Source organism: Crocodylus siamensis, chromosome 2, assembly GCF_052110815.1.
Source record: "Crocodylus siamensis isolate JL-2025a chromosome 2, ASM5211081v1, whole genome shotgun sequence".
NCBI lineage: Eukaryota > Metazoa > Chordata > Crocodylia > Crocodylidae > Crocodylus > Crocodylus siamensis.
In genome coordinates this window covers 230853473-230876800 of record NC_143396.1, presented here as the reverse complement: position 1 = coordinate 230876800, position 23328 = coordinate 230853473, and the positions used below count along the sequence as shown (strand labels likewise).

General features: G+C 45.1%; 1 protein-coding gene across 1 annotated transcript in view; it reads right to left on the bottom strand.

Annotated features, from left to right (window-relative positions):
- Positions 1-552: 552 nt before the first annotated feature.
- EHD4 (EH domain containing 4) overlaps positions 553-23328 on the bottom strand; it is a 47358-nt gene continuing 24582 nt past the window's right edge. Inside the window, exons 4-6 of the mRNA XM_090033358.1 lie at positions 18156-18568; positions 7034-7198; positions 553-1658 (exon numbers count right to left, since the gene is read on the bottom strand). Of these exons, the coding sequence (XP_089889484.1) occupies positions 1122-1658; positions 7034-7198; positions 18156-18568 (1115 nt within the window). The 3' untranslated portion in view covers positions 553-1121. The remainder of the gene's footprint in view (positions 1659-7033; positions 7199-18155; positions 18569-23328) is intronic.

The window sequence follows — 23328 nt, the reverse complement described above, 5'->3', positions numbered from 1 at the left end:
CTTCCACTAAAGTGAGCAGAAAGACAACTGTGATTTCAGTGGAAGTTTAGCTCCCATAGAAGCTTGTCTTTCAAATCCAATGCTATACTAAAGAATGGAATCTCTTTTCTGCATTTACCAGCTACCTACTGATAATATAAAACTTCACTGAAGTAAAAGAAATTAAGTGGGGTACCCAGAATTAGGAACAGCCCGTCAACTAAAATCTGAAGAGAATTTATCAAGTCAACTTATATGCACTCAGACTATGCTAAAGTTTCATAAAAGTTTCTCAGTTCAAAAAGAGGCTTCTGTTTCTGCTAAAACATTTGGACTCCCTGCCCTTCTGACAGCCAAGCCTACACACCTGAAAACCTGAGGAATTTCATATCACTGATTCCCTTGGAGAATGTAACTTGTATTGTACAAACCAGCTAAACAGAAAAGACCCAGAAATCCCATACTCAGTGTGGATCTAACCCTCTTTAACTAATGGACACTAGAGATAGTGTGCTGTATAAACAACGCAAAGCAAGACATCTGTTCAGTCTAACAACAGAGAGTTGAAGCAGATTTTAAACAGCTGTTTTAATATTTTACAGATTTTTAAAAATAATCACTGGTAAATTTTAAAAATAATGACTAAAACTTCTCACTTTTTTTTTTTTTTAAAATAAAAAGTTATTTCCTTGACACATTTCCCTCCCATGGATTAACATTAGAACCAGAAACAGGACATGTAGTCAAACTATTTTTTTTTACTACTTCTTCCTTAGTTATATGGCAGAAGTTTGATGATTTTATGTATGGCCTTTTCTGCTTTTTTGGGGTGTAGACAAAAGTAAGTTATGCAGGTACTGATTCTCAAAGAAAGCTTTTTCAGCTCAAGTATGTAAGTATGGAAGCCACTACAAAAGGCACTTGTGATAAACATTACTATGGTCAGCCAGAGGTATTATACAGGTAACCCTTTTACTATGCTGCTAATTACAGTAACTTGCATGGAATGTGGTTGTGATTTAAGGATGGCCTCTAAAGCTAAATTTTGAGCCTTGGTGGTTCTACACAACTGGAAAAGATTTGGGTTGTTTTCATTTGGATAGGCATTTCCCTCGATTAATCAACACCGCTCCCTGTATTTTTCACTCTGACACCTGCAAAGGTTTCCTGTGTGATGGTGGCACCAGGTGCGGAGGCAAGTTGTTGGGTAGTTCATACCCATCTAGTTTAATCTTGATGAGATGCTTCGCCAATGCAAACTCCTCATTATCCAACATCCCATCATTATCACAGTCTGAAAGTTTCCAGATTTTCCCCAGGACACTGTTTGGTAATTTGGAAGTCACCATTTCCTTCTTCGCACTAACCCCTGAGATTTTTCCATTGACTGGTGACAGGGTATAGAAGATCTCATCATACGCAGGTTTATCTTTGGCAACAATCCACTCTTCTTCACCAGCTCCTTCCTTGGCACCTTCCCCATACCCATGGTCAAAGGGTCCCGCCATGGTGCCATCAAATGCTCCACCATGCACCATCTGTGTAGGCATGCTGTTTTCTTCCTGAGAGATTAGATTCATCAGAGAGGCAATTTTATTTGCCAACATGTTATCCACCGCTTCAATCAGCTTTGGTTTCAGAGAATGAAATTTGGTGAAATCACAAACCTCCAGTTGTTCCTGCCAATGAAGTACACGCATACATAAACAAAACATGTCAAAAGTTTCTTGACAAAAACTTTCCTTACTCTACCTTTGTTGTGGTACCTGCTTCAGATGAGGGCCTCTGTCTTTAGAAATCTTATTGAAAGCAGTTCCAACAAAAAGAGCCTCCGGGGTCTTACACTCCATGGGGCTTATCTGTCCACAGATGTGAACTGTCCTTACCAGTCCACATCACTACCCTGTGCCTATCCCTACCACAGGTAACCCACCAGGATGTGGAGGCTGGGGCTTTAAGGCACCTCTTACTTGTCTTTCACTGGGGAGGCAACTAGACTGGTATTTCTGGAAACTGCCCCACCATGGGCAGACCCACCAGACCATCCTCCCCAGCTGGGTGTAGCTTTTGGTCATGCCCCAGAACCAGGAGCCTCCTGGCATCCCCATAGCTTCTGCCCTTACCTCCAAGGATGTTCCATGAACAGTAGCTCAGCCAGGCAGTGTTTTTTCCAGCTGGTTGTAGCAACTGCTGCCTCAGTCCTGAGGGCCTAGGTTTAAAATGGAGGCCGCTCAGCCCCACTTAAGAGCCCCTCCTGTTTACTGCATCTTCAGCTATTTACCTGGTTTCCTTAAAATAATATAATGATTTATACTATTTGCTAGTCAGTACTAATATTAATAATATCTAGAGTTAATTCATGCATCTGCACAGTCTCCTAGCTCCTGAGGGACACCTATTTTAATGGGACGTATTTAAAGATATTTGGACCTCCAGTTGGCTGAACGTACTAAAAAGATGGATTTTAAAACAGTACTTATCTTACTATAGCAAAATGCTAGTAACCAATGTTCTTGCTAACAACTGAGGCAACTTAGGCCTGGTCTGCATGACAAAGTGATGCTGGTACACCCACAACAGGTGGGTTGTAAAACACCCCCTTCACCAAGATGGGCATGTCAGCAAAACCCTTTAGGGTAGATGCAGGTATGCCAAGAAATAACGGCATTTGCTAGCTTAGCTTATGTCATTTGTTAAAATGATGCAGCTACTCCAGCAGAAATATTCCTTCTGTTAGTATGTTGCAATAGGATTTCTCACATAACAGCAGGTGGCAGCAAATATGCACAACAGAGAATTATATCATTTTTTTCACAAGTTCTGTTGAGAAGTTTATTACAATTACAAACCCAGCTCAAAGGTTTTACTTTTTTCTTTACTTGGTCCTTAACTCCACCATCAGTGACCAGTTAACATACAGGGAGACTATATTTAAAATGTTTTCATCATATAAATCCCTTTTAAAACTTCTTCATCATTAACAACCTCTCCACTGTTCAGCTCCTGAACTAAGCCTTTTGTTCTTCTCACCTTACCACTCGTACAATTTGATGATTTCTGAATGACCTGTATGTACTCAAAATACAGGCTGGGCCCTCATTATGGATGAAAATATCTGCTCAATGCACGAGTGGTGAATTAATAAAAAATTTAAAAAATGTAAATAATGGGAAAGAAAATTATTCTGAAAAGTTCATGTTGCCACAATGGTGCTTCAACAGCTTACGACCATAAACAGAAACCAACCAATTTCTTCCAATTCAGGAAACTTAGTATGTGCTTGCTGCAGTGGGGGTAGAGAGAGATCATGCAGCTGGGAAGGAACTGTGCAGGTGCATGTTGCAGCTGGGGGCGGGGAAGGAAGGAAGGAATTGCTTGGGTTGCAGTTGAGGGAAGACAGAAAAACACCTATGGTGTGCATGGGAGAGCACCTTTGGTGCCTGCCACTTTAAGGGGCAGAGCAGGCAACAGGGCAGCTGGCAGGTGTGAGCTAGCATAATGAGCCAGTCACATGACCGCAGGACAGCACTGAGATAGGAGGAGGGGGCTGAGCGGCCTCCATTTTAAACCCAGGCCCTCAGGACTGAGGCAGCAGTTTCATAGTTGGTAGGGTAAGAAGGGACCTGAGCAGATCATGTCTGACCCCCCTGCCGTGGCAGGAAAGAGTACTGGGGTCAAATGACCACGGCCAGGTGTTCATCTAACCTCCTCTTAAAGACCCCCAGGGTGGGAGCCAGCACCACTTCTCTTGGAAGTTGGTTCCAGATCCTAGCCGCCTTGACTGTGAAGTAGCACCTCCTGATGTCTAGCCTGAATTTACCCTCTGCCAGCTTGTGACCGTTATTTCTAGTCACTCCTGGTAGCGCTCAGGGGAACAGGGACTCCCCCAGTGCCTGCTGGTCCCCTCTGACTAGTTTGTAACAGGCCACTAGATCCCCCCTCAGTCTTCTCTTGTGGAGGCTGAACAGGTTCAGGTCCCATAGCCTCTCCTCGTAGCACCTGCCCTGCTGCCCCCTGATCATGCAAGTGGCCCTCCTCTGGACCCTCTCCATGCTGTCCACATCCCTCCTGAAGTGCGGTACCCAGAACTGGACGCAGTACTCCAACTGCGGTCTGGCCAGTGTCGCATAGAGGGGGAGGATCACCTCCTTGGATCTGCTTGAGATGCATCTGTGGATGCATGACAAGGTACGGTTGGCCTTCCTGACTATGTCCCCACACTGTCAGCCCATGTTCATAGTGGCCTCAATAATGACTCCAAGATCCTTCTCTGCCTCTGCACTGATGAGAAGGGAGTTCCCCAGCCTGTAGGTATGCTGCTGGTTCTTCCCCTCCAGGTGCAGTACCCTGCACCTGTCAGTGTTGAAACCCATCCTGTTCTCTTCTGCCCACCCCCGTAGCCTGTCCAGATCCGACTGCAGCCTATGCCTTCCTTCTAGTGTGCCCACTTCTCCCCACATCTAAGTGTCATCTGCAAATTTGAACAGGGTGCATTTTACCCCTTTGTCCAAGTCGCTGATGAAGATGTTGAACAGTGCGGGCCCGAGGACTGAGCCCTGAGGAACCCCACTGCCCACATCCCTCCAGGATGAATAAGACCTGTCCACCACCACTCTCTGGGTGCGGCCCTCCAGCCAGTTGGCGACCCATTTGACTGTGCAGGCATTAACACCACAGTCTCCTAGTTTTTTTTTTAATGAGAATGAGGTGACAGACCATATCAAAGGCCTTCCTAAAGTCCAGAAAGACTATATCCACCATGACACCTGCATCCACGGATTTGGTGACCTGGTCATAGAAGGCCACCAGGTTGGTTTGACAGGACCTGCCTCTAATGATCCCATGTTGGTTGCCCCTAAGCATAGTCTCCCCTGCTGGTCCCTTGTGGACATGCGCCAGGATAATTTTCTCAAAAAGCTTTCCCAGGTAAGACTAATGGGCCTATAGTTTCCTGGGTCCTCCTTCCTCCCTTTTTTGAAAATGGGAACCACACTGGTCCTTTTCCAGTCCTCCAGCACATTGCCAGAGCACCATGAGTGCTTGTAAAGCTGTGCCAGAGGTCCCGCAATAACCTCTGCTAGTTCCCTCAGCACTCTGGGGTGGAGATTGTCAGGACCTGCTGATTTAAATACATCCAGTCCCTCCATAAGTTCCCCGACTAGGTCCTTGCTGACCCTAGGCCTGGGTGTGCCTCCCATGGGGCCTACCGGGGTTCCAGTTGGGGGGATGACCAGGTCCCTACTCAAAAAAATGGAGGCAAAGAAATTGTTAAATAGGTTAGCTTTGCTGTCTGGTGTGACGACCAGATTTCCTAGCATGTCCTGCAGAGACCCCACATTACCCGGTACCCATGTATTTAAAAAAGGACTTCTTGTTGTCCTTGATCCAGGTAGCTAGTCCCAGTTCCATCTCTGCCTTGGCCTTCCTGACCACCCCCCTACAGCCCCGAGCAACCGAGGTATAGTCCTATCTGGTGATGGCCCTTCCCTTCTAATGGGTGTACGCCTCCTTTTTAGCTTGGAGACGTTTCCAGATGCTTTTGGTGAGTAATGGAGGCCTTTGCGCCCTCTTGCCCCCTTTGATCCATGTAGGGATTACCTCCCTTTGGGCTACAACCAGCTGGAAAAAAAACATTGCCTGGCTGAGCTACTGTTCATGGAACACCCTTGAAGGTAAGGGCAAAAGCTATGGGGATGCCAGGAGGCTCTTAGTCCCGGGGCATGACCAAAAGCTACACCCTGCTGGGGAGAATGGTCTGGTGGGTCTGCCCATGGTGGGGTAGTTCCCAGGAAATACCAGGCCAATTACCTCCCCAGTGAAAGACAAGTAAGAGTCTTTCACTGGGGAGCCTCAGCCCCCACATCTTGGTGGGTTACCTGTGGTAGGGACAGGCATGGGTTAGTGACAGGTCATATCTGTAGACACCTAAGCCCCATGGAGTGTAAGACCTTGGAGGCTCCAGAGAAGGGGCAGAGAGAGTGGCCCTAGTGAGAGGCAGAAACGTGTGGTGGCCCACACAGAGTAGGGTGCGTGGTGATGGCCTGAAGAACTGTGCATAAGGGTTATAGAGGAGGGTTGCAGGGGCCACCTGAAGGGCTGGACCTGGGGGATGTTGAGTAGGGCTGCAGAAGTGGCCCGAAGGGCAGCACACAGACCAACCCCCATAAGGATTGAACCTAAGAGTGGACCAGAGAGGGGCTAGTGGCAGAGTTCAGCCCTGTGTAAGGCATAAGGCTGGTGATCACATAGAGTAGGGTCTGTGTGAGGGTGGCCTGACGGGCTGCATGTGGACTGGCCAGAGTGGGAGTAAAAAATCCTGAAGGGCTATGTAGAGTTAGGGCCCAAGGGGGACCTGAAGGGGCTGTATGAAATAGGGCAGGTTGAGTGGCCCAGGGAGGGGCAGTGTGTCTGAGGCCCTGTGAAGGGTAGTGTACCAAGCAGAATGCTAGAGGCATACCAAGGAGCAGTTTGGCCTGGCCACAGGCCAGAGCTGTTACCATCTTATGATGCCATCTGTGAGGCATGGGGCAGAGTATAGGAAAGGTCAGCCATGTATAATGCTCTTGGCACTGCAGCATAAAATGGGCGCCCTCCCATATTTTACACCAGTTACTTATTCATCTAGTTGTGGCAGGCGAGACAGAGTAAACTGCCCCTAGACAGGTGGGTGGGCCAGTGTTGAGACCTGGCCCTAAGATGACTCCCTATCACAGCATGTAGCCCCCAGGAGCTTAGAAGCTGGATAGCCTTGGGCTAAATGAATGGCAACTCTGATTCCATACAGTGATATATGTTTTTAATCTATAACACATTATCAGCAAAAGGTACTTTGAGGTAGCAATCCATCATTTTTGTTATATTGTTATGACTGTAAATCTTAAATTTATAGCAAGACAGCCCTCAGCAATCACGACTGACCTCTGCCAACCTTTTGCCACTGTCAGCAGAACCTACCCTCAAGTGAGCTTTATGGAAGATTGTGTCATTTTTTTTTAACCATTTGCAGGAGGGTGCCAATTGATAATTAGGGCACAGCTCTATGTTAGTACTATACCTGCATTTTCTTGACCTCTGGGAAATCCCCTTGTGAAATTTGGTACTCTCGTTGCAGTTCTACATAGATCTCAGGTAGTCTACTGATCAGCTCCTTCTTCTTGTTCTCTTTTCCAAAAACAGATGGCATTTCCTTTTTAAGGTGGCTGATGATATAAGCATGGACCTAGAAGAAATTAATGAGTTCTGACATTAGCTACAGAGTCTAGATGATTTTTTTCATTAAAAAGAAAAAAAAACATTAGCTGTGTACAAACACATCATCTTTAAAATAAAATGCGTCAACCATTATTTGTTGAACAATTCCATAAAAACAGATCAGTGGTTCTCAACCTTTTTGGACTCAGGGCACCTCTTGTTAGACTCATGGCACTCCGCAGAAAATACCAGTTCTTTGTTTTCACTCATTTTTGAGTGCAGAAAAATAACAGAGCAACTTGTGTGTGGCAAAGAACTCAAAGGCCCCAACAGCTCAGAATGGTTTTAATATTATGTATTCTTATTTAAAACCACTAGGTTTTATCTTGTGAATCATGTCTGCGTACCGAACAGCGCTAACATTGTGTGGCGGTCTGTGGCACCCTTTAAAAGATCTCATGGTACCCTGGTTGAGAATCAAATTACTGGGCTGAGAAGCTACTCTATTGCTAGCGAATTTTACGCATCTTATATTTCTGATTTTGAAGAAACATATATTAGACAATGAATGTTTGTTTGCTCACTCCTGAGAGCTTAATTAAAACTACATATGCCCTTAAAAATCTTCATAAAAATATGGTTGAAAAATCAGGTGCAATTACAGTGAGCTCTGGTTGATTTGTTCCTCTAACGGAAATGGAAATAATAGCAAATTATCTGGTAGTGCACAATTATCAGGATATAATTAATAATGCATATTATTATCACAATAATTGGGAGGCAGAAGAGAGGGGATTGCCCAGAAACTGGAACAGTGGTGACTTACTCCACAGAGAAACCAGGATAGGTTTGCACCTTGAAGACGAACTGAATCAGAGTTCACTGTAATAAAAAGGAAGAACACTGTGCTTGGTCTATCAGTGCCAAAAGTGAGAGTGAATGGGGAATGGAGAGAGTTACTGATCCTTAAACATTGCTTGGTGTGGGCAATCTTTGTGCCTCCTGCGCCCCATTTTTAGTTTTTACTAAAATAAGCTCCCTCTGCCTTGCTACTAATAGCAATTTGGGAAGAGGAGGGAAAATGTCCTTTAAATAATCTAGGCATGGTAAATGATAGGGTTATCAGAGTGGAGTGAGTGAATAAATAGGAATGTGTGTCACTTGCAAAAGAGAGACTAAGCTGTTTCTATATTTATGCAGCCACTAGAAGATGACAAGAGCACTCATCATACTTTAATAACAACGTGTCAACTGCTCCTGAAAAGGCAAAGGAGAAAAGCAGGGGGCATTTCACCATAAAATGAAAGGCATTTCTTCAGCCCTACACTGTACTGATCTATACACAGCTCACAAATCTAGAAACAGATGCCCTCTTCAGAATGTGACTAGTTGCGCTGCGATATGTCATGGCACAGCTGATCTGTTTTACTGACATCTATGGATGTCCCTGGAACTTTGGGTTGCCTGCCCTCTCAGGGTTTATGAGGCCCAATTCTGTGGGAAAAGGGCCCTAGGTGTTGTGTCCTGACTTGGGATGTGCATTTGGAAGTGGAGGAAATTTTCTGAAAGGGTTCCCCCCAACATTTGAAGAATGGGTGCACTGAGGGAATCCCCACAGGGGTCCCCTGCTCTGCACTTGCACAATGTGCCCAGACCAGGAGTGCAGTAGCATGATAGGCCACAGCCCCACACTTTTCTCCCTTGACTCACCAGGGGAATGCCCTGCAAGGGAATTCACCCCTGCCCTGACATAGGGGAGTATGTTTGCAAGTAGAAGGTTTCCCCACCCCTGATCACGGACCCTGTGCCAGGGTGAAGCAGCCCGGGCCCTTTTCCCACAGGACTGGGCCCATGAAGTTGGGGGAATTCTTGCGGGGGGGTGGGGGGTGGAGAGTTATATAGATATCAGCCACAAAAAGGAGACATAAATTATTACTATGTTCATTGCCACCACAAAATTTAAACGTGGAGCAACGAAGAGCTATGACATCCATTTACTTGGCTTTGTATAACCATAAATACTTTTACGGTGGCACAAAATCATTGTCCGCTTGCAGCCTTAGATTCTGACCCTGGAAAGACCATGCTCAAGCTGTAGAGTGAAACCATTCTTGGTTTTTAACACACTTGTTTTTAGATTCTTAATAGAGGCAGGAATGGAGGGGAAAATTCAAAAGCAGCCTTCTGTATAAGAGTTCAAGTGTTGCTGAAAGATATGAAAGGATAATTTGGGAAAGCCATGTTTAGAATCCTACCTGTTTTTAAGATTCCCAACAGATTAAATGGATTTCAAACATATAGTAAGGCTTCTAGGAAAAAGAAAATATAGACACGAAAGTTCAAAAGGCACAAGTCACTATGCTCTAGCCATTAGTCCTACCAGTTAAACTGCTGCAAATAATCATGTGTTTGTAGAGATATGAACTTTCCATCTTCAGAGTACTTTATAACTATGACCTAAACCTCACATGACTTTGAGCTGATGCTCCAAAGAAAAGATAAAGCCCAGAATTTGACAACCGGTTGACATGTTTCTGTTTTATTTTTGGGTCTGCTCCAACCTTCAAGAAGACAGGCAAAGAAGCGAGGGAGACATGGAACCAACAAACATCACAGCAATTTTGTTCAAAGATGACTGAAGGTTTGCCTAAGAAATCATGTAACAGCTATTCTACCTTAAATTTTACATAAACAGGATTAGATTATTGCCTGTCTTAGGGATAAGCAGTTGACTTCCGTTCTTCATGGTTGTCAACTTAGTGCATTCCATGAAAAAACTAGTTTCATGTTTAAAAATTCTACTTTGAGAAGCTTGACTATACTTTCCATATTTTCTTCATTTACTTTCACCCACATCTGAATACAGTTTAAAGAGAATTTGTGTTAAATAAGATGTTATCTAGCTACTTTGGAAGTGGTTCAGATGAGATCAGAAAAAAAAAATCCTAAGATTTTAAGAAATAAACATCAGGACATGATGCCAAAATGGCATATTTCTTTGCTGAGACACAGTAGGCAACATTAATGTGCTCAGTCTCCCTATTTTCCACACCTCAGAAAGATTTCAATTAGGGTTAGATCACCCAGGATTGTTTTACTATTATAATTATATGGTACAGTTTTAAAAAAGCAATATAATTCAATTAGTATAAGCCTCAGAGACAGCTTCTTATTCCAGTGTAAGAGTCAACCACGCTGGAATCCCTTGCCAAACAACACTCAAGTGGAAAAGTTCCTCTCATACTGGAATAAGAATGTCCATATATACTAGGATAATTACTGTGGTTTATTCACACTATGTAGGCAAACCTCAAAACACTATAATCTGCATTTTTGTGTTGCTGGAATAAAAAATATAGCTACAATTTTCCTTTTGAGGAACTATGGTCACAAATTGACAGAGAGTGGATTTAGGCTAGATATCGGGAAAAACTTCTTCACAGTAACGGTGGCAAAAATTTGGAATGGGCTTCCAAAGGAGGTGGTGCTCTCCCCTACCTTGGGGGTCTTTAAGAGAAGGCTGGATAGGCATCTGGCTAGGGTCATCTCACCCCAGCACTCTTTCCTACCTGGGCAGGGGGTCAGATTCTATGATCTGTTGAGGTCCCTTCCGATCCTAGCATCTATGAATTTCACCTGACTAGGTTAATTTGATTTGAATTATTTCCTGTTTTTGGGAGGGGAAGGAAGGGGAGAACTTTTAACTTCTTTTGCTTTACTGTTGAACCTCTAACAAAGGAAAGCTGCATGTTGCAATAAGGTCAGATCAGAGCCCTGTGCCCAGCTAGTCCCAATCAGAGAATCAAGGCAATTCATCCCCTGAGGCTGTAGAGGAAGCAACCAGGCAAACCCAGATCAGTGCCCTGAGCCCAGCTGGTTCTAGTGAGGCAATTAGGAGAACTGCAGTGATTGCTCCCACTAGAGGCCATCCTAAGGCTGCACTCATTCCAGCCCTTAAAATTCAGACCCAGGCTACAATACTCTGTCCAGACAAAGACTTAGGTACTTGTTCCTGGCTTTCCCTGCTTTACTACTCGGATCTCTGGCCCCGACTCAGATCACCCTGGCTTGGTTCTGGCTTCTGATTCTGACTCCAGCTCTGAACCTTGGCTTATCTCAACTCACCTCTGGCTCACCCTGACTTGGCACTGGTTCTAGTTTGAATGCCTGGCTCACCCTGACCTCGGCATTGACTACTATTTCCCCTGACTTGATCTTCAGCCTCCCAGTTCCCTGGGAACCTGTCCCATGAACTCTGCCCACGTACCTGATAACCTTCCTTGACTGGTCATACCCCAGCTTCTAACACTTCGGGGAAGAGAGGTGTGGGGTGATGTAGAACTCATGCTGCCAGTGTCCTCACGGCTGCTGACATTCTTGGCCTACGCATGCCAAAAGGCGAGAGGATGAGACCAGAACAGGATGTTCTGTGCTGCTCCCATGTGCTCCAAAAGGTCTTTGGTAGCCAGCACAGGAATCTGTCAGTTCAAGTCAGGTTCTGAGATTAACTATTTTCCTTCAGCCTGTACTGTGTGGGTGTGTGTTTTAATCAATTTGTGACCTACCACATAGTGCTGGTGCACTTTCCATAAACGGAACATACCCAAAATAGGTCCCTGGAATTAGAAGTGTCTACATGTTCACTAATGCTCTGTAATTACAACTCATTAAGTTTAATAACTCTAATAACAGGTACCAACTTAATGCACCATAATCAGAGCTACTGTACAGTAGCACCAATGCATTTTTTTTTTGTAACACTAATGCACAGTAGACTAATTCTACTGCACATTAGCATGGTTTTTGCCTGCTGCGGTAATGCGTAGTAGAATTAGTCTAGCATCTGATATAGATGTGCCCACTGACTATTACAGCAAAAGCTTTGTTATCTGCCATCTCCTGGAAATGGGGGATGCCAGTTAATCAAATATGCACCATCTGGTGCACTCCCTGGCATTGGTATGCTGGGGGACGGGGCGGGAGGCCCGTGCAGGCTGCTTTGCCCTGGGCCATGGACCGAAGTGAGGAAAAAGAAGAACTCGGCTTATGGCAGCAAAACTGGAAATGGGATTTCCGGTTTTGCTTTTGCCATGTCCCTTGGATGCCGACTGGTGGAGCTTTGTGGTTGATACAGTGCTGGATAACACTGCTTTTGCTGTAATTACCTTTCTGGCAAGGAATTACACTGGCCGATTTCATTAGCTGTTGAACTCCCATATATAATTGTTACCCTGTTGCATCCATTAAAAGGAAAGAAAAACAGTCAAGGTGATGCCTGGTTCTTGTCACAGCAAAAGAGAAGAGACAAGATGGTAGAAAGTTTTTATTAAGGGATACTAAATTAGAACCAGTGTTCATGACGGTGTTTCATAACTTTACATGGTTTAACCCCTAAATACAGACCATTTTCAATAGTAAATTCACTACAGAGCTGCACATGCTAGCCCAATTCCACAGTTGCAGGAGACACTACTATATTACATTTCTCTGGTCCACTGGCTCCAGACTGCTGCCTTACCAAGACACAACTACTTCTACGATGAAAGGTATTTTTCAAGCTGCATGTAGCATGTTGCCCAAAGGGGTTCACAGATTTCATAGACATTAGGGCTGGAAGGGACCTTGGAAGATCATCGAGTCCAGCCCCCCGCCCAAAGGGCAGGAAGTTAGATGGGGTCATAGGATCCCAGCAAGATAAGCATCCAATTTGCTCTTGAAGGTGTTCAGAGTAGGTGCTTGAACCACCTCCGATGGCAGGCTGTTCCAGACCTTGGGGGCTTGTACAGTAAAGAAATTCTTCCTTATGTCCAGCCTGAAACGGTCTCACACTAGTTTATGACTGTTCAACCTCGTTATCCCTTGGGGCACTCTGGTGAACAAATGTTCCCCCAGACCCTGGTGGTCACCCTGATAAACTTATAGGTGGCCATCAGATCACCCCTGAGCCTGCACTTTTCCAGGCTAAAGAGCCCCATGGCTCTCAGCCTGTCGTCGTAAGGTCTGTTTTCCTGACCTCTGATTATGTGCGTGGCTCTTCTCTGGACTCTCTCAAGCTTCTCCATATCCTTTTTGAACTGTGGAGCCCAGAACTGGACACAATACTCCAGCTGCAGCCTCACCAAGGCTGAGTACAGGGGGAGAAGGACATCCTGGGATTTGCTTGAGAAGCATCTATGGATGCAAGCCAGCGTTTTGGTTGCTTTAGTAGCTGCAGCATCACAATGCAGGCTCATGTTCATCTTGTGGTCAATGATAACCCCCAAGTCTCTTTCTTCCGTAGCGCTAGCCAGCGTAGCACTGCCGAGCCTATAAGGATGCTGCAGGTTTTTCTTCCCAAGGTGGAGAACCTTGCATTTTTCGGTGTTAAACATCATCAGGTTCTCATCTGCCCATTTGCTGAGCTTGTCCAGGTCAACCTGGATCACCTGCCTGTCTTCTGGCATGGATGCTTTGCCCCAAAGTTTGGTGTTATTGGTGAACTTGGCCAGTCTGCTCCTGACTCCAATGTCCACCTCATTAATGAAGATGTTGAACAATATGGGTCAGAGCCTTGGGGGACCCCACTGGTCACAGGACACCATATAATGAGTGATTTCCATCAATTACTACCCTCTGGGTCTGACCATGAAGCCAATTTCCCAGCCAACGGACCGTGGTGGACCCAAGGCCACAATTGGCCAGTTTCGCCAAGAGGTGATCATGGATACCAGATCGAAGGCTTTTTTGAAGTCATGGATGCTAGCTCAGTTGGAAGATGCTAGGGGTACATGTACAGTATATCCTCACTGTACAGTTGGCTTGAAGGACTGACTGTCAGGCCAAAGCATCCCAGTAAATCTCACTGAAATGCCTTGTCTAAGTTAAGGCATCTTTGCTGTGCAATCATCTATGTCATCTCCTGGGGCACATGCTAGGCAGATCTGAACTGCTTTATCTTTCTTTCCTGGTGACTTAGACAAAATGTATATTCCTGCTGGGGAATGCAGGGGAATGATAGGAGGCCAGAGAGGAAGGATAGGCGCCAAACCCCAAGCTGAGTCAGGAGGTCATGGGAATCAACCAAGTTACCAGATCCAAAGAGAAAATCAGGGATAGAGCACAAATCAAGATTCCAGAATTAGAAGCCAGTGCCAAAGTCAGAACCAACTGGGAAATAGAGACAAAGTCTGGGTATACCAGAAGCCAGAGCCAAGTCAGACATAGAGCCAGCATATATCAGGTGTTAGAACCCGAATCAGGGTGAATAAAGAGTCAGTGGCCAAGTTACCAGATCCAAGGTGAATATCCAAAATGTCAGAGTCCAGGAACAGAGAAGACTCAGGAGTACAGGATCAGAGCCATACCAAAACAGACATTCAGAACTGTTGCCCGACCTGCTGCTATAGGTGGAACTAAATGGGTAGGCTGTTCTCCCCAGTGGCCAACTGGTTCATTAGCTGGGATAGGGCTACTAGTCTGACAGTCCAAGCAGGTAGAGGCAACTAGGTAAGTAGGCCAGGCTGGCCTGCCTAATAGGTGCCCAATACTGATTATTCCACTGCACAGGAAGGCGGGAAAAAGGTCCAAGAAACCTTCAGGGCTGAGCACGGATATCCAGGCTGGCCTGAGGGCAAAGAAAAAAGCATACTGGCGGTGGAAGCAGGGGGCAGGGACAAAGGAGGAGTACACCTCTCTGACCCAAGCTTGTAGGGATTTGGTAAGGGAGGCTAAAGCAGCACTGGAGCTTAGATTAGCTTCTGGGATTAAGGATAACAAAAAGTCCTTTTTCAAGTATATAGGTAGCAAGAAGAAGTCTTGGGGTAACACTGGACCCCTGCGGAGCGAGGCAGGGCAGGGCAGTTGGTGACGGAGGTGCGAGAGAAGGCAGAACTCTTCAACAAGTTCTTTGCCTCTGTGTTCCTGTCTGCTGACAATGGAGAGCTCTCGGGTGATAGCATAGAGGCCCAGGAAGGATGCAAGTCCCCCGACTGTTAGCTCAGACCTAATTAAGGATTACCTGGAGGGCTTAGATGTATCCAAGTCGGTGGGCCCGGATGACCTTCATCCATGGGTGCTGAGGGAATTGGCTGGTGTCATTGCGGAGCCTTTGGCATAGCTGTTTGAGGACTCCTGGTGCTCAGGCCAAGTCCCTGAGGACTGGAAAAGGGCCAATGTGGTCCCTGTTTTCAAGAAGGGTAGGAAGGAAGAGCCTGGCAACTACAGGCCAGTCAGCCTCACTTCTATCCTGGGGAAGGTCTTTGAAAAAATTATCAAGGGCCACATTTGTGAGAGCCCTGCAGGGGAAGTGATGTTGAGGGGTAACCAACACGGCTTTGTGCCAGGCCGATCCTGCCCGACTAACCTGGTCTTTTTCTATGACCAGATAACAAAAAGTTTAGATGTGAAGGAGGAAGTCGATGTCATCTTCTTGGACTTCCAGAAGGCCTTCAACACAGTGTCCTACACAATTGTGGTGGGCAAGCTGAGGGACTGAGGCACTGACGAATGCACGGTCACATGGGTGGCAAACTGGCTCCAGGGGTGCACCCAGAGGGTGGCGGTGGATGGGTCGATGTCAACTTGGAAGGGTGTGGGCAGCAGAGTCCACCAGGACTTGGTCCTTGGGCCAGTGCTGTTCAACATCTTCATTAGTGACCTGGATGAGGGTGTGGAGAGCACCCTGTTCAAGTTCACTGATGACACCAAGCTGTGGGGTAAAGTGAATACACCGGCAGGCAGGGACCACATCCAGGCAGACCTGGATAGGTTAGAGAAGTGGGCGGATCTGAAAAGGATGCGGTCCAACAAAGACAAGTGCAGAGTGCTGCACCTGGGGAGAAGGAACCAGCATTATGGTTATAGGTTAGGGGCTGACCCTCTTGGCATCACAGGGGTAGAGAGGGATCTTGGAGTCAGGACTGACTCCAGGATGAATATGGGTCGCCAATGCGACGAGGCAATAGGTAGAGTCAACAGGGGCATCACTAACAGGTCCAGAGAGGTCTTGCTCCCCCTCTATGCGACGCTGGTCAGGCCGCAGCTGGAGTACTGTGTCCAGTTCTGGGCGCTGCACTTCAAGAGGGACATGGAGAACCTGAAGAGGGTCCAGAGGAGGGCCACTTGTATGGTTGGGGGCCTCCATGGCCAGCCCTATGAAAAGAGGCTGAGGGACCTTAATCTTTTCAGTCTCTGCAAGAGGAAACTGGGGGGGGTGGGATCTTGTGGCTGCCTACAACCGTATCAGGGGCCAGCAGCAGGGACTTGGGGAAAGTCTGGTCACCAGGGCCCCCCTTGGAGTCACTATGAATAATGGCCACAAGCTGAGGGAGGACAGGTTTAGGTTAGATATTAGGAAGAACTACTTCACTGTAAGGGTGGCCAGAGCCTGGAATAGGCTTCCCAGAGAGGTGGTGCTCTCACCTTCCCTGGAAATCTTCAAGAGGAGGCTGGATAGGCACCTGGCTGGGGTCTTATTACCCCTCCCACCCCCAATGCTCCTTCCTGTCCATGGCAGGGGGTCAGACTCGATGATCTGTCTAGGTCCCTTCCAACTCATTGATTCTATGACTCTATGATTGCATAACTAGGTCCCCAGAGTTATGCAAAAGAATAGAATTCAGATGCATTTTTTTGCTATTACTCTGACTGGCCTTGCCATGTTATATAATGAAAGCAGTTTATGATGGAACTATTTAAAGAAACCATTAGAGACCCATCAATTCACACCCAATCAATTCAGTTTGTGTCGAGGTATGAAAGGTGTACAGCAGAAGACAGGTATTAAATGGGCGTTAAGCAGCTTACTCATGAAGACTAGTGTAAGTAATTATCAGAAGGCTTTTAAAATTCATAAACAAACTTTACAAATAAGCAGATGCTGGTTTAATTAAAAGTTTACCAACATTTACACATGCATGTTCAACAGGCAGCACTGATCACAGCCACAAAGTTCTGAAATACATCTGTATACATCAGAGGTGGGCAAAATGTGGCCCACCAGGCCATTCTATCCAGCCCGTGGGGCCCCTAAAAAATTTAGAAAATTAATATTTATCTGCCCTGGCTACCTGTCATGAGGTCCTTGATGGCTTGCCAAAACTTGGTAAGCTGCCCTCCACCTGAAATGATTGCCCACCCCTGGTATACATGCACAAAATCTCAGTATTTACTCAGGCAAACTAGGTTATACATAAATTGGGTGGCTCTTGTAACCTGCCCAGTTACCCGGGTTGCACATGCAAATACAATTTTCCCTAACTGAAAACAGAGACGACTACCCTGGCCTCCAAAAAAAGGTCTCTTACAACTCTCTTCCTCCCTGATGTGTCAGACACTGGAATTTCTTCTGGACATGGACACTAAGCTCATATTACCTTCTATCTAGGAGATTTGGACTGACGATAAAGCAGGTTTAATATGAACAGATTTTTTGTTTGACCGGAATGTGGAAAAATGATATGGGAGCCATTTTGCTGTAGCAGCTGTGCTACTTTTTAAACACTACAACATATGCAGTATGTGCAGTTTTAGGGGAAGTTGCTTAATAATAGCAATATCAGTTAGCCATAGTGCTAGTATTAACCAATAGTGTTATATGCCCTTAAAATGTGTGTAAGTGGGCATATAGGTGAGAGGGGAGGGGACATGCACAGATAAATATTGTGTCTGAACTCTGACATCTGTTATGAAGATACTGAAAGTGTCACTTTGATGAAGGGACATCTTGTGGTTTCTTCATCGTCTCTCTGGCTACTAGCTGTTTAGTTATCTTCAGAAAGCAGCATTAAAACTCCTTACCGAAGGAAGTGTGACTTCTAAAGGCAGAGTCAACCAAAAATACAGCCTGTACAAGAGTATATAGTAGACTTAAGTTTCTTTTTCTTTCCAGAGAACACCAGGTTTCTGGAGAGAAAGAGAAAGAGGGAGGGGAGAGAGAGAGAAAAAAAAAGTGAAACAAGTAGAAGGGAATCCTTATTAAAAAAAAACTGGTTTTATTTGCATCTTACCTTTGCAAGTCTTGCCCTCTTGATGAGATCATTGAGTTTTCGGACAGCTGCCTTCTGTGGAAGACTCTGAATGTCATGGAAGAGATCTTGGGCCTCTATTTCAAAGAGCCTCTGATTTTCAGTGTTTTGAAGAGGCTGGGCCCAAAATGAACCGATGTAGACTCGCAACACCTCGGGAGTGTCAATCACTTTTCCCAAGGACCACATGAGTGCACCATAGACCCTCATCAACTGTTGTGTATCAACTTGGTCAGCTTTGTTAAGCACCACCCGAATCTTGTCATCCTGGCCTCGGAATGACTTAATGGCCTCTGAAAACTCATCAGAAATATCCAGTTTATGGGCATCAAAGAGGAGGATAATGCGGTCTACTCGTTCACCAAACCACTGGAGGACCTGACAGAAGTCATAGCCTGGAGAGGGAATACATCAGGTGATAGCACTTTATTAAAGATTGTTTACAATATGAGCTGGCAGTAAAAGTGAGATAAAGGTTTGACTTCTAAACTCAACTGCTAACCCTATTCTCAGTTTTTCTGGTTGTCAGATAAGGAATACTTTAAATAAAAATGGACTGCACCACAGTATTTGGTAGTAACCCTGACACATCAAATTAAGAAATCAAATTCATAAGATTTCAACCTGTTCTGACAACAGTTTTATGGATGAGGCGGGTCATAATAGAGAAAAATGAGTAGCTAAACTAAAGACTACTTTGGGGCATAGCTTTTGCTTTAAGCTTTCCAATGTTTTATTTTAAAAAGTCCGTACAAACAGTTAAGTACAACTGGTAACCTGGTACCAACCCAGTCCACTCATGACAACCTGTATGTATGACAAACTGTATTGAACATCTTTACAAAGTACATCCTTCAGGAGTGATTCATAATTTACAGAAAGAGTAATTCATTTATGATGTGGCATTGGGTTTGGTCTATATGACTCATCCTGCTTGAGTGCCTGTAGCAGACGTGAACTGAAACAGTTCTCCACTCCACAAAATCCAGACTCCTCCCCAAGAAGAAAATAAAACTGAGGAAGGGAAAGTCAGATCACAAGAACTGTTGTGAGGAAAGCTGAACAGAATCTGCAATTCTACCACTCAGCAACGTTTAAGCACTGGCTGTATGTAGGAAGCTCACAGCTAAACTCTAATATTCTGTCTTCAGATCTTTCCACTTCCACAGTGTAAGATTTTTACACTACTTACTTATGAATTCAGTCATCCAAGCATTTCATACAACTACCTTGACAGAAGCAAAAAGTTTTTAGATCTTCACTCTCTGTTAGCTTTCCCTCATTGACCCTGAAGCCATACAAGTAAAAAGCAGAGAGGAAGGAGGTGGGGGGGATTAAAAAGGGTGAACAGCATACCCATATCATTTGCTTCATTTTTCTTGAAATAATGCCTCTTTAGGTAGGAATATCCACAGCCATATTGTAGTTGGAACTATTTGCCAATTTTTTGATTTCAGTAGATGTATTGTTATTTATTGAGTCATCCATTACTACGCTTTCAAGCTGCCAGGTGCAGGTAGCAAACTTTTCATTGCTTTCCAATAGGAAACTGTCTAGAGGTTGTGACTAGGAACCCAAGATATATGTGAAAGCAACAAGGAAACATGTAAGCATGAAATTCAACACAGCAGTCACATCTCATCAGGCTTATTAAACAGAGGATGGAACTGGGCTTTAATTTTTTTTTTAATTGAATGGATCAATTCTTTAAATATGACAGCAAAAAAATATTGCACAACTCCCAAAACAGTGCATTGTCAGGCACATCCAGGTGTGCTGTGGCATTTTGGGCTGGAGCCACGCCCCGCTACCTGTTGCTGCTGCGGACAGACAGACGGGGAGTGTAGCTCCAGCCAGGGAGGGGGCGTGACTCCAGCCCAAAATGCCATCCAGCTGGCTGTGCACCCTCCCCGCAGTTGGTGTCCAGCTGGCTGCGATCCAGCACCCCCCCGCCATCCGGTGTGCCATGGTGCTTTTTTTTATTTAGGAAAGTGTGCCATGGAGCGAAAAAGGTTGGGAAATGCTGCATTAGACCACTCTACACAAGTTCCTTAAATCACAGCAAGATCAATGTCAGGCCAAATAGTCTCAGGGCTCCTCCATCACAACAGGAGAAAGATTTTTCTAAAAGAAAGCCCGTTTTGAAAGTGCACACAATTTAAGAATGCAAGCTTTTCTCATTCCAGAAGTGGGTAGCTGATCTTCCCTGACTACATTTTCACCTTTGCAAGGCTTTTATTAAAATGTGTTGGTAAGGTCGTGCATAGAGGCGGACAGATAGAGAATTTTGGGGCCAATACCAGTAACTGATTTTTAAAGAGGCATACTGGCTGATACCAATCCAATTTCTGATACAGCTCTGTGCAGCTGGTAAGTCTGTTGTGGTGAATGGGGATGGGGGAGGGAAGGGGCATGGGGATGCAGATCAAGACCCCTGTGAGGTGAGGGAGGGAGTGGGACAGGGGCTGGGGCAGTGCTGCGCTCTTTCCAGAGCATGGGGGCTGTGCTTGGGGCAGGTGGTGGTGCTGGCACTAGAAGACTATGAAGCGGGGGGGGGGTCAAAAAAATTTGGGGTGGCTGCAGCCCCCCCAAGCTCCCCTTCCAGCACTACCACTGCCCACCCACCCTATCACCTGGACAAAGGAGAAGAGATTGATGTCATATATCTTGACTTCAAAAAAGCTTTTGATCTGGTATCCCATGTTCACCTCTTGGCGAAACTGGCCAATTGTGGCCTTGGGTCCACCAAGGCCCGCTGGCTGGGAAACCGGCTCCGTGGTCAGACCCAGAGGGTAGTAATTGATGGAAGTCAATCGTCATGGTGTCCTGTGACCAGTGGGGTCCCCCAGGGCTCTGTCCTTGGACCCATATTGTTCAACATTTTCATTAATGAGGTGGACATTGGAGTCAGGAGTGGACTGGCCAAGCTCGCTGATGACACCAAACTTTGGGGCAAAGTATCCATGCCAGAAGACAGGCAGGTGATCCAGGCTTACCTGGACAAGCTCAGCAAATGGGCAGACGAGAACCTGATGGTGTTTAACACCGAAAAATGCAAGGTTCTCCACCTTGGGAAGAAAAACCTGCAGCATCCTTATAGGCTGGGCAGTGCTACGCTAGCTAGCGCTATGTAAGAAAGAGACTTGGGGGTCATCATTGATCGCAAGATGAACATGAGCCTGCAATGCGATGCTGTGGTTATTAAAGCAACCAAAACGTTGGCTTGTATCAATAGATGCTTCTCAAGCAAATCCCAGGACATCATTCTCCCTTGGTACTCAAATCCCAGGACATCATTCTCCCTTGGTACTCAGCCTTGGTGAGGCTGCAGCTGGAGTATTGTGTCCAGTTTTGGGCTCCACAATTCAAAAAGGATGTGGAGAAGCTTGAGAGAGTCCAGAGGAGAGCCACGCGCATGATCAGAGATCAGGAAAACAGACCTTACAATGACAGGCTGAGAGCCATGGGGCTCTTTAGCCTGGAAAAGCGCAGGCTCAGGGGTGATCTGATAGCCACCTATAAGTTTATCAGGGGTGACCACCAGTATCTGGGGGAACGTTTGTTCACCAGAGCACCCCAAGGGATGACAGGGTCAAACGGTCATAAACTAGTGTGAGACCATTTCAGGCTGGACATAAGGAAGAATTTCTTTACTGTCCGAGCCCCCAAGGTCTGGAACAGCCTGCCATCGGAGGTGGTTCAAGCACCTACATTGAACACCTTCATTTATACACACCCGCATTTGCTAAAATGTATACCAAATCCACATTTTTGATTCTTTTTTGAGAAGATGCCCAGCAAGCCCCAGAAAGAGGTGTGCTGTAGGGCAAGATCCGTTCTAACTCCCTATTCACATGACAATTAAACTGATGAAAGCTAAACCATGTTCTAGACTCTTCACTGGAATAGTTTTTTTATTTTTTTTAACAATCATCACAGGTGTGATTCATATTAAGGAAATTACTTTTAAAACCACAGCTTCACATTCGGAGTTCCTCCCCTCCTATTTTCAACACTTTAGAAGATAGCGAAAATAAACTGCACATGCCGAAATTGCCATTTGCAGTTGAAAATGTCATCACCTTTGACATGCACAAAATTCAATCTGCAGAAACAGAGGAAGTAAAGATGTACAGTGTGTGCCACCAGAACATACAGCATACTTATTTAGCAGATAAGTAAAGAAAAGATACCATTATGCTTTCAAGGAAGTACGCCTTCAAGCAAAACATATGTAGACAGCTTGCTCATTCACTTCTTTTTAGCATTTGCCTTTTTCAACCATTTTTAAAAATCGCAAGTCAGTGACCAGATGGATGAAGAAATGCAAAGAAATGAGGCTTTGATAAATCCATGCCTAGGATGGCAAATTAAGTCTCTGCAGAGAATTATGTCATTTAATTTTTGAGCTCTCCTTCCCTTTCCCTCACCCCAACCCCATTTAATGTTTTGAAAATTGATCATATTTTTAACTATAGGTTTCTAATCTGGATATTGGCAAGAAACCTTAACTTGCAAGACAGACTTTTTTTGTTGTTGTTCTTTTTTAAGTTTTCCAAAAGCAGGCTAATTTCTTCCTAACCATATTAAAAAGCTGTGGCTTAATATTTTATACAACTTCCACTTTTTCCCCCTTCAAGTACAATTCACAAAGCGGAATCAACTATCTAGAAATAATGTCTGGGATTCAAACCATATAAAATAAGGGGCAGGCATTGGTGTAGATCGCCCATGGATTGTGTAGCACCATAAGGCTGTTAAACAGTGAGCAATAATGGCTGATAAGAGTCTTTTCTGTTAATGTAAACCATGCTGCGTGAATGTGATTGACTCTGTCAGAACAGAGAGGAGGAATGAAATAGGACAGCATGCAGCATCAGCAGTCCTCTGCCATTTAGTAGTTCATCTGATAGCTATTATAAGACTTGCTTCCACAAAAGGAAATTAATGAACAAAGGCAGCCATTCATTCTACTTCTCTTTTGTGTCTTTTATTCCTAACAACAGATTATTTCAAGTAAATTTGTTTGCTGAATTTAGTAGTTTACTTTTCTTGGTGCAATAAAATTATATTTTACACAAAAATGCATTTAAAAAACTCAACATTTAGATTTTAGTCACATCACACAGTTAAGACTGCCTATATAACTTGTTTC